Here is an 18261-nt window from a genome sequence, read left to right on the forward strand (position 1 = left end):
AATTAGTTTCGGCTTTTGGACTAAATGGTCTGCTTATTTCACCCGCATAAAGTGACAGGGAAAATGGAAAGTACAGCTTTATCTGAAGGAAAGTGATTGAAAATTTTATTTTAAAGGAATAATTTTATTCGCACAGAAAACATTTGAACCATTTTAAACTATATAAAATAAATCAAATATTAAAATCTTTTTGCGGCACTTATAGGTTTTTTTTAACGCAGATTTTTGTTAATTATTAACTTTTATTATTCACGTTGGTCTGCGTACTGTGTTGATAATTTTAAATAGTATACACAGTTACCAACAAGCTCTACGGCAGATATATTTGAAAATTCATGAACGAAATGAAAGTAAAATGAAACTAAAAAGGTACATTTAAAAGGTGTTCTTCTGTTCAACGGCAGTGATTAAATTTTCATCTTACTGCGCAAACCGTAGACCCACGTGCCTGAGGCACTTTTCCCCTATTTTCCAATTTCATTCAAATATTCATGCACCGCTTCACGCAGGATACGCACCTTGGCCATGTCAGTGATGGTGTTAGCGTTGTCCATCAACTTTCGTTGATCCATTTTGACTTTCCGCAAGCTGGAAAAGCAGAGAGCTTGTGTTACTGGGGGCGCGGCGCGGGCACAAATCAAATTTCGCTGCTTACGCATAAATGGCTAACAGGAACTTTCGCTGGTGTGTGCGAACCCTGCCTGGGTTGACCCTTTTCACGAGCTTGGTGTGCTTGTAGATGAGCCACGTCTCACGCAGCACGTTGGCCGCTGCATTTTTCAACTGTAAAAACAAGCATGAAATGCAATTACAGCCAAGAAATCCCTCGGGGCATTTGGTATCGCGGCAAAGAGCGAAAGAGCAGACAAAACAACATAAATTATACGCCTGTGCAGCGGCGCAAATGAAGGAGTTGTTGGTCGAGGAAGATGAGATTTTTCAAAGATTCCTCGGGTTGTGAAATATAAACGCAGATCGATGTGTTTGCCTGAATGCTCAAGTTTAATTCTCATCATGTTGCAAAGAGACCGCAAGGTAAATTTTTTGGTGAGGTCATTGATGCTACTTTTAATAAGAGAAACATTTTGGCTTCCTTAATTGAATCAGCTTGCACTCAAAAATTGTTTGAACGCTTTGAAATTTGGTAATTATTATTACCATATGACCATATTACCATATGAGGAGCTCCGTTCAGCGTGATCTATCATTGAATGAACCATTAGTTAGTACGATATTTATTTAACCGATTCAATGAGCACCTATTTATTAAGCATCTAGTAAGTAACAAACAGAAAAAAGTATGTAACCGGTATTTTTTGACATGAAAAGAAGGTTTTCCTGACAGACCATGGTTCGACTTCGATCATTTTTGTTGATTGACTTTTTCTACTCTCTTTTTGAAAGGTAATCCATTTTTTGGCCAAATAAAATTATATGGTGAAAATATTTATTTTTTTGTATTGAAATATTTTTAACAATAAAAGTTGCTATCACGCCCTTAATGATATTGTTTGTACTATGAGGCGTTGAAAAATTCCAGCTATTTGTTCTCCAAAATTGTTTGCTTAAATTTCAACCAAAGAATATTTCAATTGAGGCACACGAATGTCAAAAAATGAGCTTTGAAAACGTCAATTCCAGTCAAACCAATGCTCCCGAGTCTCATCATGAATCTACGCCCCACCTGAAATTTCATAAGCAATTGCGTCACTAATCCCATACAATTAGTGGTAATTTCGATGTAATTTCTGCTGTTGTGTTCACACCAATCAAATTTAAATCCATTGAATGTAACACCAACAGTAAAAATCGATTACATCAACGTGTAATCAAAAATGATTTTGATGGGTATCTGCAGTGTTTTCACAATCGCGCTTTGTTTACGTTTTAGGCCGAATTTGCTTTGGTGATGGTAAACAACCAAAATTTTTCATAAATTCTGTTTGATCGGAACACTGAAAGCTACTTTTACGCCACGTTGAAAATAAAAATTTTATGGTAATCAAACAATAAACTCTGGTTATCCTTTATTTTAATTAGAAAATCCAAAAGAACCCACGGAAACGGTTTAGATTGCAAAAAGAGAAGTCTTGAGTTTGCAACCCTTAAGATTTCTCATCACTTTGTCATGCGAAAACAATGCGCACAAAACTCCTCTAGCCATTTAATAGCGCGCCGCTAAACTTTTGCGCCGTTTCAGTTTAAATCCACGCGCTCATCTGCATAATTATGCTCTCAAGATTAGGTTCATTACAATTGAAACGCTATCTGCGTGCGCGAATCGGAAGTTGTTGGAGAGAGAAATGGATGGTTAATAATAAGTTCATGCACACGATATTAGCCCGGTCCGACAGGCGAAAAGGAGTTTTTTAGCTCATGTGTTTTCCATAAAGCGGCTCCGAACAATTTGATCATTCGAGCGTGAATTAGTGCAAATTAATGCAGAGTCATGGAGCGGGGCAGCGCGAACGCCTGGTTGCCATGGCGACGGCGGCAAGGCGAATTTAAGCACCCGCCGGATTCGGGAGTGGGCACCAGAGGCAGTGTCCCGAGATAGATCCACCTATTGACCTATTATGTTTACGGTTATGGGCCCCGGAGCAGCCTCTGTGAACTGCGTGCGTGTGCGGTTCAAATTCGATTTGAAATTTCCTTCGGTCCATTTGGCGCGAGAGCCTGTGTTCCACGGACGACATTGATCCGCACGCGGAAGTGCTCAAAATAATTCCGAGCCGGGTGCCGAGTGTGCGCTCACAGATTTTGCGCCTCGCGTCCCAATTTGTGATGTATTTAATGTGGCACACATCAAAAAGCGACTCGCGAACAAATTGAATTCGTGCTCCTCGAAGCGTGCAGTATCTGCGATGACATCAAGGCCGGTGCATTCAGTTTGTGCAGGCGCCGCTGCTTTCGATCATTATATATACCCGGTCTTTTATTTTTTGCCCTTCAGCACAAGTGGAGTTTTCACTTACCCGTTTCGTCAGTTGCGTGTCCATCATGAAGTTGTGCACGTGTTTTTCAGCACGAGTGAGCTCCAATTTTCGGGAAACCACAGCTACTAGTAGCGCAGTACAGCCAGCACCCTATTAAAAGGACAAAATGTAGTCACAAAGTTTGGCAGATTTGCTCCTTGTCGCCGGTCCAACGCACGCCGTTAATGCATTTCAAGAAAAAAAATTGTCTAAAGAAAACTGCTCACTTGCGACTAGAAGTCAACTTTTCCTCTCTCAAATAGACTTTTAAGTAGCTAATGTGCAGCTAAAACTGCTGCCAAACTTCTTCCAGGCATGGCAATAAAGTATCAACGAAAAAATAGAAAAACTGCGAGCTGCGTGTCTTTAAATATAGTAGTTCTAGTGCAAGGCGTGCATCATTTATCGCTAATATTCATTACTTGTTTACTTTTCCAACTTAAGTTGCATTGATTAATGAAAATTAACAAATGTTATTTATTAATCTGAGAAAGATTTTTAATGTGTACAAAAACGTTTGATTGCTAACTCATATTATCTTGCATCGGTATTTTCAACAGCTGTCTAGGTCCGGTGCGTCCGGTGTAAGTATTTTTGGCTCTTCCACAATAATTACCACTAGCAAGATTTGAATACCAATGAAATAAAATTATTCTTCAAGAAATGGGGAAGAGGGTTCAACGTGTTTCATACTATAATATTTAGTGCTACATTTTGGTAAAGACTGTCAAGAACCATATATGATACTGCGTGTTGTAGAATTTGGGAAGTCCGTTTTACGAATATGTGATTTTTCATCTACGTTTTTGTTTCGTATGTAGAGGAGGGAAAGACACCGCGTGTAATTTGTCGTTTCTATACAAAAAGCGGGGTTCGAGAAAGGGAACAATGGTAGAATATTACAAGGGCCGATTCTCCTGCGAACGAACAGCTAATTGTCTAATTTTTTTTTTTTTTAAAAAAAGAGGAACACCACTGTCGAGAGGAAGTAACTTGTGTAACTTTTTTGTGGTGAGCATGTGACGTGAGAGAGCGCGAGGAGTCACGATGTCGCGCTTTTTGGGAGAGTGACAAATCGGTGGAGGGCTAATTATGACAGCCGAATATTTCTCATTGTCAGCTGTTCTCCTCTAGTGTGCGTGACCGACTGGGGGGAAAAGCACAACAAAATCTCGTTAGCCACCGCGGAGACGACTCTCGCGGCAAGATTTATGGCCGGGCGAATATATATAAAAATTGGTCACAAAAAGCAATTTCGCCCGCCCGCCCGGCCGCCCTCACTCCGGTGCCGCCGGAAGGCAGGAATCATAAAACGGAAATGGAGGCAATACGTTTAGGTGTAAAATTTAAGTCCTTCCTTTTATCACTTTTTTATTATTAAAATTCATGCGAATCTTTCGCGCTCTTTTTTATTGTTATATACAAAGTTGGTGAGGACGAGAAAACACAGTCTGCTGCTGTATTGGAGAATGTATAAAAAGCCGTGCTCCTCTATGAAATTTGCTTGGGAAATGTAGACTTACCATAATACCAGTCGTAACAGCTATTCCCCTCCCGCAGTAAGTATTAGGCACAATATCCCCATATCCAACGCTGAGGAAAGTTATGGCGATAAGCCACATAGCATTTAGAAGGTTGGCGTGTTCTTCGTCATGGAACCTATAGGTTGCAGAGAAAGAAGAAACCAAGAGGAATGAGGCTGTGTTGCTTCTGTTTCAAGCTTTTAATAATTGGCTCCTCTCACACATTAACCGGGATGAGGTAAGGGAAGGGGTAGTCTAAAAGAACCTCGCCACCCTCGTGAAAGAGACAAAATGTATTTTTTTTTGTTCAATCATACCGCGCGTTCGATTTCATTCTCTGTTCCGTTTTGCTTGATATAAAGAGAGTGCTAGGGCTGGACTTACCGTCATACCACATGCTACAGTGATGCCCCTACCGCAGTAAGTATTGGGAACGATATCACCATAACCGACGCACAGAAAGGTTATGGCGATCAGCCACATGGAGTTAAGTAAGTTTGCGTGTTCTTCGTCGTGGAACCTACACAGGAGAACAAAAGAGAACAGAACCGATAACCTTGGTGATTGTCATTCAGGCAGGTCTCAAATTGTTAGCAATTTGGAGAGATAGAGAGAGATATATATAGAGAGAGTATATATATTAAAAAAATATATTATGAATTTCATGCCAATTTGCATACGTTTAAATATATATATTTTCAATGTGTAAAATTACCAAACCAGGCAGAGTTTTGTGGAAAAGCGAGCAGGTCATGCGTTTGAAAAACCAAAAACTAGAGAGTTCGTCATGTGAAAACTTCATAGATAAAAGTACCATTACAGACACGTACAAAAGCAGCTGCAAACTGTTGCACAGCAAACACCAATTTGTGAGAGAGAGATAAATTGCGATTAGCGGAAAATCTACATGTATATATCAAATGAGATGCAAAGCAAAACTCGTAAAGCAGTTGGAACATTTCCAAACGACCAAAACGAAAAAAGTAGAACAGAACTAAAAAGTATAACGTTTGAGAAATAGAATTTAGAGCTTTTACTTTATATTGTAGTTAGATTGCGATTTACATACCAAAGAGGATATTTGCTTGTTTTAACTGACAGTAGTTGTAGTAGTGTGTTTGGCTATAGGTTAATTTAATATTTATACACTGATTAGAGAGATACATGTTTATGGCACAACTTTTTATCGCATAGCCACTTACTGCTGAGATGCTATAATGTAGGAAAAAATTGCAATTTTGGCTGAGTTGTTTTTGAATTTATAATGTGGACTATATAGATGGTTTCGTGTTCACGTTTGCAGGCGAGAGCGGATATAGGCGACAGTAACTTGTATACACAATGATTGCTAAGAACGAAGAACACATTGCTGAAGAGAGGCTTTTGGCTAATGGACAGTTATAATATATATATTGAACAAAGGAACGCGATAGAGTCATATATTTATAAACAAACTGATGGCAGAGTGAAGAAAGGATAGGAGAAGAGATAGAGAAATTTTCTAAGTAGGGCTCTAGTAGTGATTGTGCAAGAAATATCAGTGTCGTCAGTTGTTTACTTCAGTTTTTAGTCCCATCATCGAATTTTGATTTGCATGAACGCAGGGGAGCAGTTTAGCCATCTAAAGTGCGTGAACGTGAAGCTTTTTTCGTCATAACTTGCTCCACCGCGGGTTAAAAATATTAACATTTTTACAGCAATGAGTACTCTTTTTACACTAGAGTGCAGAAATATATATATAAATATGTATGATACGACTCAACATCTTTACAGAAACAATTAGGCAAACGCAAGATGGAAAGAGTAGTAGTAGTAGTATTAGTGATGAGAACACACTGCTCGACTCTAAATATACAGTTGAGAGATAGAGAGACAGAGAAATAGTCAAGAGAAATTATAAAAATACGAAGTGAGAGAGATAGAGAGGAAATATATGTGTGTATGCGTGTTGAATGGGTGAAAGACTTCCAATAAATAGAATCCGAAATGAGAAATGTTTCATGTTAGTTAGCTTTGATGTGTGTGTTTGTATGTGGGTCATTAATGGAAAGTATAATATACAAAATAAAGCCGTGCAAAAGCCATTATAGACCAATATTGTTGGTATAAATCTCTATGATATATATATAGTCTCAAAAAGTAGTGTGTCGTGAAAGCGAGCTAGAAAACAAAAAGAAAAACCAAACAAAATGAACAGAACTGTTTATTTGGCCTACCGTGTTTGATAATCACCAAATCATGCAATAAATAATTGTAATAATTCTACCTTAGCGCACAAATCCAGCTCTAGGCTGCTCCGTCTCAAACATAAGCGTATACGTATTGGGGAGCGTCTCAAGAGTCAATTTCTCAATCAATCAATAGTATGTATAATCCCTAAACCCTCTCTTTATAACATTGTCAGCCTCGGAGACAATATTAACATATTATCTCCGACTAGCGAGCGCAACTAGCACACGGGTCATGGAGTTGTAATTGTTGTTAAGAAAATATTTTCAGTATAATATATATATTGAAAGTTATTTATAGAGTCAAAATATATAGTTAAACTCTCCTATTATATTCACATGAGGGCGAAGCTTTCGATCTCTTTTGTCAAGGAGCGCCTATACTCCTCTCAGGCTTTTTATAAATGCGATTTTAGTTTACAAAACGTAATATGAAATAGGTGGAAACGATATGAGAGAATTTTTACATAGAGAGAAGAGAGATAGAGAAAAGAATATCTGGCTGAGGGGGAACGAGATAGAGAGATATAGAAATAGATATAGAGAGGTCGGACCAAAAAATCAGTTGGGATTTCGGGGGCGAGGACGGGGACTGTCGTGAGGAAAATGTAAAAGAATATTGCATGAGACCAGCACACATTAATGTTTGTTACTAAAGCTCACTACTTGATACACGTCGTCTCGGGAGACGGCCAAAAAATATATAATCGACCACGTCGCGGAGTGATCAAACATTTTGCGCCAAAAGAGCGCGCGGCAGAGAGTGGCTCGGCTTTTGGCTCACTCTCTGCGAGAAAGCCCGTGATGTGCGTTAATGGTTTTGTGAACTTTGCGCGGGTCCTTTGTGTTGTGCGAAATACAAAAAAAATGCGATCGCTCCGCTCCGGCGCCCGGCAACAGGGCGGAAGAGCTGCGCGCGTTCTCTGGCTAAATCAGTAGAAACATTGGTGCGCCGCCTGCATAAACTTCGCCTCCATTAAGGTGAAACAGCATCCGTAATAGCACGGTGCACGTTTATACTCGGTGCAGCAGCTAAACACGAACAAAGCTGCTTTGTCCGTAGACAATGGCGAACACCAGTTGTCTGCCTGGCGAGTGGGTGGATAATCGTATCTGGCTCGCCTGCTGTTTGGTCAGCGGATGATAAAAGTTATGGCTAAGTACGAACGAGCCTGTTTACTTTCGCAGATAGCACGCCAAGCGTTGTAGAGTTACAACCGCCAATTAGGATATAAAGATAAGCAGGAAAATTAATTTTTCGGAATTAATAAATGAATTGTACAAATTTACTTTCGTGCACATCTCGCCAATCCGCAATTGGAGAACTTGAAAAGAGATGGTTGCTCTGGTAGGATTATAAGCTTCACATCCTGTTGAGCCAACTTTACTCATGATTTTATGTAGAAATGTAGAAAAATATAATGCTATCTGCAATGCTTTATCACTCATCAAGCTAATTAAAAAACGAAGTATCACTGGCATCAAAGGAGAAGCAAAATTAAATAAATCAAAGGAATACTATATTTATGGCTCTTATTGGACGAACATTAAATATTGCTCTATCCATTAACACTTTGTCAGTAACTAAAAGTATTACAGAAGGCTTTAATTAGAGACAGTATATATATAGTTATTATTTTTAACTGCTGAAGAGAGGGAAGTTTCTTACATACACGCCGCAAAACGAGGGCATAATTATTTATATCGCTTATTTTTTCTTATTTTTCGCAAAAAACGTCTCCCTAGCTTAGTTAAATAGAATGAATTAGTTTTATTGCTGATTTTGAATGAGTTTAAAAGTACTTTCATCTCTTTTAAAGGTCTCATCGTCTAAATTACTAAAAAACAATTTGGTAACAATCTCTAGCAAGACGAATTGTCCTTGTGATCGTATTCAGCACAAGGACTCGTTCAAAACTCACAGAACCATTAACACGCATGCTGCAGCAAACCGCGATCCGAGTTTGAGCTGAGGTAAATTTACGATATTTAGTTGCACCAAGTGGTCTCAGCACACGCATTGTTGCGCACGTCCTGAGACCGAACGTTTTTAGGGACACCAAAAGGGTCTTTTAGGCGTACATGGGGGGGACAAAATGGTCTAATTATTAGCGATTTAAAAATCTAAAATTAATTTCAGTGGACATACACAGAGATATCCATTCCAGGGAAGGATTTAAGTACACATCAAACACAGACTCCATTCAGAGTGCACCTTTTGCTTTTGAAAACTTTCCAATAGAATCAAGCCAATGCGGTCCCGAAGACAGGTGCACTTTGAATGCATGGATAAAAGTAAAACGTTGACACTCGGGAAGAGATATATTCGTCCGATAACTGCGAAGCATCGCCAATGGGTCTACAATGACTTGCGGGATGCCTTTCAGCTCTGGACAAAATAAGGGGGATCGAAATATGGGGGGTCACACTTAGCAGAAATTTCACTAAATGTGAGTTGCGTGACGCGCCGCGCTCGTCAAGCGCCCTCATCCAAATTCAGAGTACGTTCAATCATAGAGTTTGCCCCGGGAGGTGGGATTAAAATTCAAATGCGGTTGCATAATTTGTCATGTGAATTTGTGCGAAAAATCCGTTCGACGAAGCACGGGGCGTCACACAAACGAAGCCATGGCGTGGTGGAGTGGTTGTTTTCGGGGGTTGGTGGTGGTGGTGATTACAAATCCAAACAACAGAGAGGCGGTCTGGTGGTGAAAATAGCAACTTACCGCTCGCACTGCCTCAGGGTCCACGATGCGATGATCCAGAGCGACACCATGAACACTAACAGCACCGTGCCAGGACATATTGTCATCAGAGTTTTCAATACAAAACGCGTATTAAAGTTAATCCTGTTGAGGGCGCCGATGCTGCGCGACGAAGCGTCCGTGAACAGCTTGCTGTGCAGCAGCATCACCCTGCAGATGAGGTACAGGCGAAGAAACATGGGCAAACTTAACGTGACGTCGTAGGGCACCTCCCTCGAGTCGAGATGGCCGCCCTTGTTGGCTAGTTTTGTGGTCCATGTGAAGTAGTATTCACCGGGAATCGGGTGGACTGCACAAATGGCAAGCTCCAGGCAGATTTGCGAAATGCGCTGCCATGTCATTGCTATCCGCCAGTCGTCGGCACAGTTGTCTATCATGAACAGCTGCAACAGAGGGAGGGCTTGATTAGCGCGAGTCGACTCTCTTTGTAAGCCGCGGTGCGGATGCATGAGTGGCACAGGGGTTTTTACAGGGAGCAATTTGTACTCGCCGCCTTTTGTGGCACACCAAATGACTTTTTACATTCTAAATGTCGCGATCAAGTGAGGTGGAACAAAGCGAAGCTGAAATTTTGGCTCTGGTATGATGCACGAGCTAGACTTGGGAGTTTTTTTTTTAACCAAAAATTTGACAGCTTAAATTTGCGATTTGCAAAAATTCCCAAGTCTGTTAACGTAATTTGCAGCAACATAAACCTTAACCGCGTTTATTCATCCATTTCAGCCTCTTTGATTTTGATTTGTGTGCTTCACCTTTGCAATATCAACATATTTTACACGAAGAATTTCTCAGGAAATGTACATTTGGTGGATGGGAGTATTTTTTGTTTCGTTTAACGCACGCACCAAAATTACTATAAAAGCTATTCATTTTCAAATGTATATATAAATGATTATTTTTAACTTGTCGCATTCCTGAAGTCTCATCTACGCCCGTAGTGATTTCTGGTGCATGTTTCAATTCGTGCCATTATCTTCGTTGAAGTGCAGCTTGTGTGATTGTTATTGTTAGTGCAATATATTCTAATCTTGATGACTCATTGCTTGATCCATACTTCCAAAGCTGCGCGGTAAATTATAAACATAATACCAATAAACTGTTCAAGCTTGTTGACGAAAGACTGGAAATTTATTTATATTAGTGTGATTTTAAATTTAAGCCTATACAGCCACGCACGCCGCGGAGGCGAAACAACAATGGATAATGGTGTTTTCTTTCAATTACCGCCGAGTATTATTTGCTTGCCGGCCAGGAGAGCTTACGCTTAAATCGATTTCAGCCCATTGAATATGGAAGAGTCAAAATTTGCATTTAGCCAGAGTCCATAGCAATCTCAATTTGAAAATCTCAAAATAAATGTTCCGAAGTGATGTGGTCTAGCGAAAATGGGATTAACTTCTAGTCAGATCAGCTATATAGAGTCTATAACAAGAAGCGATGGAAACCGACGAATACAGAACACAGCTAAACACGTAAAATATAATGGAAAATGAATTTCAATAATTTGGCGGGAAACGAGCACGCTTTTGCTGTTGCAAAAAGTCAAACCTTGACCGTGGACGGAGGTTTATGCACTTTGCCGCAATTGCATTCTTTGCTAGCAGGAAAATCGTTTACAACGCCCTGCAACGTGAAAAAAGACAGAAATTGATGCTGATATCATTTTGCAAATGGGCGAAATCGGTGGTACATGAATGGGAATGTTCAAGGCGCACCAAAAGTGGTGGCCCAACCGGTCGGCATCGAGACCGATCAAGAAAGATTGGACCCAACCAAGCAAACCCTTCAGATGCGTGAGTGTGCATGGTGTGTGTGTGTGTGTGTGTGTGTGTGTGTGTGTGTGTGTGTTTGAGCAAAAGCGCCATGTCATAAAATAAACAGGACGCCCAAGCAAGGGCAATCAAAGGGCAGCTGTATGCCTTCTCTCTTCTGTATCTTGCCGCTGCCGCGCGCATTTATATTGATTTTGTCAAGTTTTCTATTCCTCTATCTGCTGTTGCCCTTCCGACAAGGCGAGCGCGAAAATAACTTTCTCGGCAAACACTTGCAAAATTCCCCAGCTCTTCGGGTTATTCGCTGTGAATTTTAAATTAATCATTTGCGTTTGGGGAGCCGAGCGCTCCTTCTTTGCACAGCAATTTCAAGACGAGCAAAAGCGCCACTGAATACATTATTGCTTATCTTTGTGCAGAGAGTCGTTACTTCCAACGTTCCATCCTTTCTTTCCTCACTTTAAAAATGGCCACTTTACTGTGGGATATCCACAAAAGCAACCTATGGAGGATAATATTAAGAAAATCCGAATTCTTGCCATGCAAAGTGGAGAGAATGGGAAAACTTGTTTAGGTTGACGTAAGAGTTTGTTAAAATAAACAGAAACTGCAGATTTCTTTCGACTGGAGATTTAACAGTTGCATTCCTATATGGATATAAAATAGTTAAAACATATAGCTATGCTATAAATATATTTTTTCTCTTTAATTAATTGTATGCGGTTTAGCCTCTCATAAACGAACAAAATTCACTTTTCAAAAATAAGGCCAGAATTAGAAAGGAGTATAATATCAATCGTTGAAACTCAATACTCAGATTTTGCATCAATTAAAAATTAGCATGAAATTTAAACTATGAACATGCTTAAAATGTTATGAATATTTTGTATTTTTATCGCTCATGAGATCCAGAAATGAAGAACAATTCGTCCTGGTCGCGATAAATTTGCGCATCACTCAACAAATACCCAAATTTTCATTGTGTCTTGCAACAAAGAAATTCGCGTTTGGTTGTTGAAAGTTGCGCAATTTTGCCGCTACCAGGATGAATTGCAAATATATTTTTTATAGCGTGGAACAAATCCATAAATCGTATAATATTGGCGTTGTTAAATTTTTTTAAATTTATATTTAATAGTAAAATGTCACCATTTCGTGTACTACTCACCTGCACCTCAAGGGCATGGTAGGCTACAATTAGCCCGAGGAGAATCACAGTCGATACAGAGATGAGCGTTTTCAGCGCGGTCGAATAAAAAGTAGCCTGCAACAAAAGAGAGTGGAAAATTAACGGATGCATTTTACAGTCCAGTTTAGCGGAAAGTGATGAGCGGCAAGAGAGCAATCAAATTGATTTTCACCTGGGCGTCACCATGGAAATCACGGGGCCACCAACATTAATTATACATTTCGTAAATATGTGTGCAAGTGTGCGTATTAATAATTTTCCAGCGAGCTGCGACGAAAACACACGCGTGTGTTGGTCCTCAGGGTCAGCTGGTAATTTGCCAGGACAAATTTGCTCAGGATTACCAAGCGCAGCTGGCTCGATCGCCGAGGGAGCATAAGCGAGGACGGTATCTTCAGCCGAAAAAGGGACGACTTTCTTTTTCAGGGTCGATTTCCCTCTGCGGCACACGAGCGGCGATAACAAACAGTCACCGCTTCGTATAATACGACTGCCGAGCTGATTTTCAGTATAGGTATTGTCGAAATCGAGCGTTCTTCACTCCAGAGAGTGCTGAAAGGGTAAACACATCAGCTTTGATTGATTTAGCAAACACTCGCCATGACTGGAGCGAGAGCGAGCGAAGACATACTGTCACGGGAGCAAACAGACCGATGATGGCTCTTTTTGCCGCCCTTTCTTATTTGTCCATCTTGACAGAACGAATTCCTGCACCAGCCTCTCTGCTGCGTAGTGTTGTTTTGTAGTTTCTTATTTGCAGGAGCAGAGCCAGAGCCGGCCATTTCTTTTTTTGTTCGGGCTCAGACACTCACCAAAAACGCCGAGCAACCCCTTTTTGACTACCCCCCCCCCCGTTCTCTCACCCCGTCTGCCGTCCTAACACAAATACTTGATGTTTTATCAATACATTCTTTATGTGCGAGCCCAGAAGAATTTCGTCCCACTGCAGATGAGCCAATCCGATTTGTTGACCTCCAACCAATAAAGTTGCTCTGGACGCAATAAAAATAAAAGATAAGAAGATATATTCGACACTCCGCGCTGTTTGTATTTCATTAATCTTGCAGAGCCCTCAACATTGCCACTGTGTGTAATTGATTTGTTTGTATTGAGACTGCTAATATTTCATTATAATGGCCCCTGTCTGCTGAAAAGATTGAGATCTCCTCCAAGCCCTTATCCTTTCCCGCCGAGAATTGATGTGGTGAAATATTTTATCTACTAAATTTATTCAAAATTGAGGGGATTATTCATACATGCACATTTCCATAAGGGACAAAATATTTATCACAGAATGCCATTAGCTTGAAGGGTTAGGGCAGCTTCGTAGGCTTATACCGGGAATGAGAGCTTTTATCTTTATTGCTATATTTTCCCTTTCCTCGATGAACTGTTTGTAAGAGCGATATTTCTATTATTATTCTGTATTTATTCTGGGTTAACAATAATACACAAGACCCGACGGGCCTACAAAAGAGGCCAAGTCGGGAATTGGCGCCTGGACAAATTAGAATAGCCGGGGTCGTCTCCGAAGGCGGGTTCAGGGCGCCGGTCCTCACTGCAATCTTGGTCCCACGTAGCCACCATCCACCAGGAGCCGCGAGGCCTGTTCGACTGATCAGAATGATAGCCAGGAACTTCGATGTCAGCTTGGGCTGGTTTTCTCAAAGTTGACTTGGCTGAGTTAGAAGCATGGTGAGCAGCCGGGCGTTAGCCAAGGCTTGACGCTCTTCCACGCTGGCCCCCAGCAACTCGTCAGGGAGATTTGGCGCTGGAACTCGATTTCACTCCCCCGGCCGGACTTCTTCGCAGACTTAAGAGCCACCCCTCGTCCGAAAATGAATTTCTTTCTTCAGGAGTGCCGGCTGTCGCTCGTTTGATGGCAAGGTTGAGGGCACGGCGGGGTCGACTCTGGGTCGTCCCAAGCCGAGATCCCTCGATGGTCGTTGCGGTGGCCGGTTTCTTGGACGGAGAGCCGCATCCTCCGGCTAAAGAGGACTCCTCTCCGCCAAGGCAGAGCCCCTCGGCGCGATTCTGCGATGTCGCGAGCGAAAATTCGCAGGGTGCCGTTGGCGAGCTACTCGGCGCTTGTTGGTCTTTGCCATTGTTGCTTGGATGGAATCGTACTCACTCGCCGGTCAGAACTTCAAAACCAGAATTTTGGGCCGAAATCTTGTTCCCCGGAAGAAATTTTTGACGTCGATCGATGCGGCGTGAAAAGCTGAGCAAGGAGATGCCAGTTTCTCCCAGTCAAAGTTCAACGTCGGGGCCAAAAGGGGAAAATTCTGAGGAGCGAATTTGAAGTGCGTCCGTTCTTGTTGTCGGCAACAATTATTATTCCTATTATTATTATTATTATTATTATTCCAACCAGCTTTGCATTTCTTGAAAAAGCCAACGGTGATGAATTTATGAAAACCCGTTCTTTTTTAGTCCTAGTTCCAGGTCGCAGATATGGCAAGTAGTAGCGATGTTTTGCAAGATTCTGTCTTTGATATTTCCATCAGAAATGAGTACAGCCTATCTTTTCTACGGCTGGAAATTCAGCAGACGATTCTGTAGAAAAGATTTTGGTTTGCGGATGACGCCTGAGGGGCCGAAATAACTTTCTGTGCAGTGCGAAAAAAATTTTATATTCAAGGATTTGCTGCATTTGCTCTTATCCGTTCTTGCAAAGCGTTCTATTTTTTTTTTGTAAATCCCGATACAATAAAAATAGATTTAAAGAAACAAGGGTGAAACTTTAACATAGTCTTTAAGGAGAGTCGTTCTTCAACTAGATGCTTAGCAACTGGAGGAAAACGGAGTAGAACTATAATCGTCATTTTGCGAGAGTCGACTCAAACGACCATCCGACTGCGGAATGAAAAAAGCGAGTGTGCCCATGCCCAGTGTGCCGCTGCACACGCTTAACTCGAGATTTTATTTCGCAAGGAAGGCGCGTGCGGCGTGTGAGCGGAATTTGTGATTTGGCTCATGGAGCAGCGCCTCGGGCAGCGCTGGCGATAGGCGCCGCCTTGCACGCCGTCGGCTTAATTAATGGAAATGTGATACACCTCCCATATCGTAAGAAGTGCCGGTTCGCGGGGACTCTTTATACTCCGCTCTATATAGTTGGTTGCTCCGCGAACCGTGAACGTCTGCCGGGATTTCTTAATAGGCGAGCGCACATACACACACATGCGCGCGCGGTCGTCTTAATAAAAGTCGTAATGACGTTAGATAAAACTTGGTTTTCGCTTGGGACTCCCACCGCCGCTTCTTTTTTCATTCCACTTTCAAGTAAGTCCTGCGAGTGCGATATCATTGGAACTTTGCCGACGCACTCGGGGACGGGCACAGCACGGGCAACGAGTTGGCGCGTACGTGCTCCAATCGCAAAAATCGCCGTTGTTAAAAGGAAATTGGGCTGAACGCGGAAGCATTGAAGGAATGTGTCTTGAGTTGAAAGTTCAATGGGTGGTTTAGTTTCTGATTGAATTTGCTCAACTCCTTACTGGTTAAGTAGACATCAGAACTTTTTAAAAATCGATGTTTGAGTCTCGTCTTAACTTTTAATTAAATTCTTCAAATTATTCGATTGGAAAAATTTTAATTTAATAATTGTTTGACATTCAACAATTAAAGTAATCTAATTGATAGACTTGGTTTTAAACCAAAAGAGAGTAATGCTGTTCAATTCCGAAATATAACACTATCATTTTTGAGAGTTTAACTAGATACTAAGTAAGGGATGCAAAATTTAGACCTTCAACTATATTTATCTTCAGGAGCGTCTAATCGTGATGACATTATCAAATCAGAACGAATCGTGCAATCTATTTAAAACGTTCTTAAAATTGGCTCGCATTGTTAAGGTATACTCTCAGGAGTGTCAAAGCAATGGGAGGTATTTGAGCAGTTCGGAGATCTAATACTGGCTACCCAATTTCAGAAATGGCAAAAAGTGGTTAGTTTAGTGACCCGAAATGCTCAAATTGCTCAACGGGCTGGTTTGCACCTTTCCAGCATGCGTGATTTGGCTTCACGGGACAAATGTCTAGCGTTTCAATGCAGTCCTCAGTGCGGAGGCCAGTGGCACCTTGAGTGGGCTGGGTCCCTGTGCGGCCTGGTGCGCCCATGTTATCCGTTCGCGGTGTTATTGGGACCCAGGTTTCAGCATTCGTGCTAGTGCAGTGCGCGCCCTTCCCGGTCCGAGAGGACAGAGATAAAAAAAGCGCAAAAAATCACCAAAAATTGCTAAAATCATAAAAAAGGCCTAAAAGCCTTATGAAAATAAACTGGAAATTCGTATAAATCTAAATCTTGTACTTTTTCCATGTCATTTTCTTAAATTATTAAACTTTTTAACTTTTCAGCACAAATGATCTGGTACTTTGATGAGTTTTCCCGACCAATCTTTTTAATGTGACTTAAATAAGTGCAGAAAAAATTATTTGCAAGTACTCTAGCTTGAAGCGCAAAGCTAGTGCGTCGGTGGTTTAGTTACGAGCAGTCTCTTTGATGTTTTCTCTTGGAATTCGTATAAGAGCCTCATGCGAATGTTTAAATTCGATGACGAGCGAAGTTAGAAAGCAGATTTTGCACAAAAAACCATGCTTTACCATTTGTTCCGAATTTACTTGAATTTGTGTAAACAGCTCATTCCCGCACCAAAAAATAAAACTTTGCACTTTATCTCCATTTAAGAAAAAAACTCCCAAGAGAAGTGCGTGAAATATTAGCGCAAATTTCTGTGGATCGAATGCAGCATACGAATAGGAGGCAGGAAACCAATTTGAAAGAAGACGAATGCGTTACGGCAAGCAATAGATTAAATTCCATGAACCATGCGACGGCGATTTTGATCCTCGGGTGGCCGCGCACGTGCTTGTCCGATTTGGCCAAATGACTGTTGCAGCATTTTTGCGCTACTTCGGGGGGAAACCGTTCAGGTGCCATGAGTCGGCGAAAATTTAGCACGCACATACATTCATTTATATTTCCGCTATAATTTAACGACCCGGTGGGACGTGTTCGCCGTGCAGATGCAGTGCCTTCTGCGCGACAGGCGTATTTTTCAGCAGATCAGAGAGACTGCTGCTTCCTGCTATTGTTGCGTCTGCCTACACCTATTTATTTTCGTTCCTCTTCCCTTCCCAGCCATCTTTCTTTTTGCACACACGCCGCACACGCGCCGCGCTCTGTCATAATATTTTTTTGAAATGGAAACCATCCTCGTTCGCATTCACTCATGCGACTTTTCATCTCCGAGCCAAAAACGCAGCCCGGCTGGATTTTCCCTTCATATCTTGTTAGCATTCGGTTTGGTTTTCAGCTCGTGTATCAAACCGACGAGGCAAAAAACCAGGCTCATGGGGCCTACCAGACCTTTCCCCGTGGTTGCCAATAAAAGTCAGCAGTCCCGCGATAATCCTGCTCCTGAGAGGCCGTTGGGCTTTCCTCTCGTCGCGTCCCACAAGAAAAATGAGTCTATAACCACGTGCCCATTCCGCTCGGCAAATCCTCTCCCCGCATTCTACCTTCTCCATAGACTTTTACGATCATTAGGTGCACATGAAATTTTCAGCGAGCCAGTACAATCAAGTTTTATCATAATTACTTTTACATCACCACGAGGAAGGAGATAATCGCTTTTGGCCCACTACTGCAAGTCAATTACGAGACTTAGCGATAACAGTCACGTCTTTTCAATTAACTTTCTGCGAGCAAGTGCTTTACCGCTATATACCGATCGCATTCTTGCATCGCCTCTCCCCCAATTCCCGCTGGACCATGACATTTCCGGCATGCCCCAGCCACGCAGAGG

The 18261-nt window shown here is 41.6% G+C and overlaps 1 protein-coding gene across 9 annotated transcripts in view; it reads right to left on the minus strand.

The window, feature by feature from the left end:
* Window positions 1–18261, minus strand: part of SK (small conductance calcium-activated potassium channel) — a 70223-nt gene that overhangs the window by 3010 nt on the left and 48952 nt on the right. For 4 of the 9 annotated variants that reach the window (XM_065479880.1, XM_065479875.1, XM_065479877.1 and 1 more), the window contains 7 exons: window positions 12432–12527; window positions 11040–11114; window positions 9453–9874; window positions 4499–4634; window positions 2976–3086; window positions 656–783; window positions 519–588 (listed from right to left, as the gene is read on the minus strand). In XM_065479880.1, the coding sequence (XP_065335952.1) occupies window positions 519–588; window positions 656–783; window positions 2976–3086; window positions 4499–4634; window positions 9453–9874; window positions 11040–11114; window positions 12432–12527 (1038 nt within the window). Of the gene's footprint in view, window positions 1–518; window positions 589–655; window positions 784–2975; window positions 3087–4498; window positions 4635–4882; window positions 5019–9452; window positions 9875–11039; window positions 11115–12431; window positions 12528–18261 lie in introns of all 9 variants that reach the window. The other 5 variants (XM_065479878.1, XM_065479882.1, XM_065479879.1 and 2 more) reach the window with 3 other exon arrangements.

Source organism: Cloeon dipterum, chromosome 2 (assembly GCF_949628265.1).
Source record: "Cloeon dipterum chromosome 2, ieCloDipt1.1, whole genome shotgun sequence".
In the NCBI taxonomy this organism is placed as follows: Eukaryota; Metazoa; Arthropoda; class Insecta; order Ephemeroptera; family Baetidae; genus Cloeon; species Cloeon dipterum.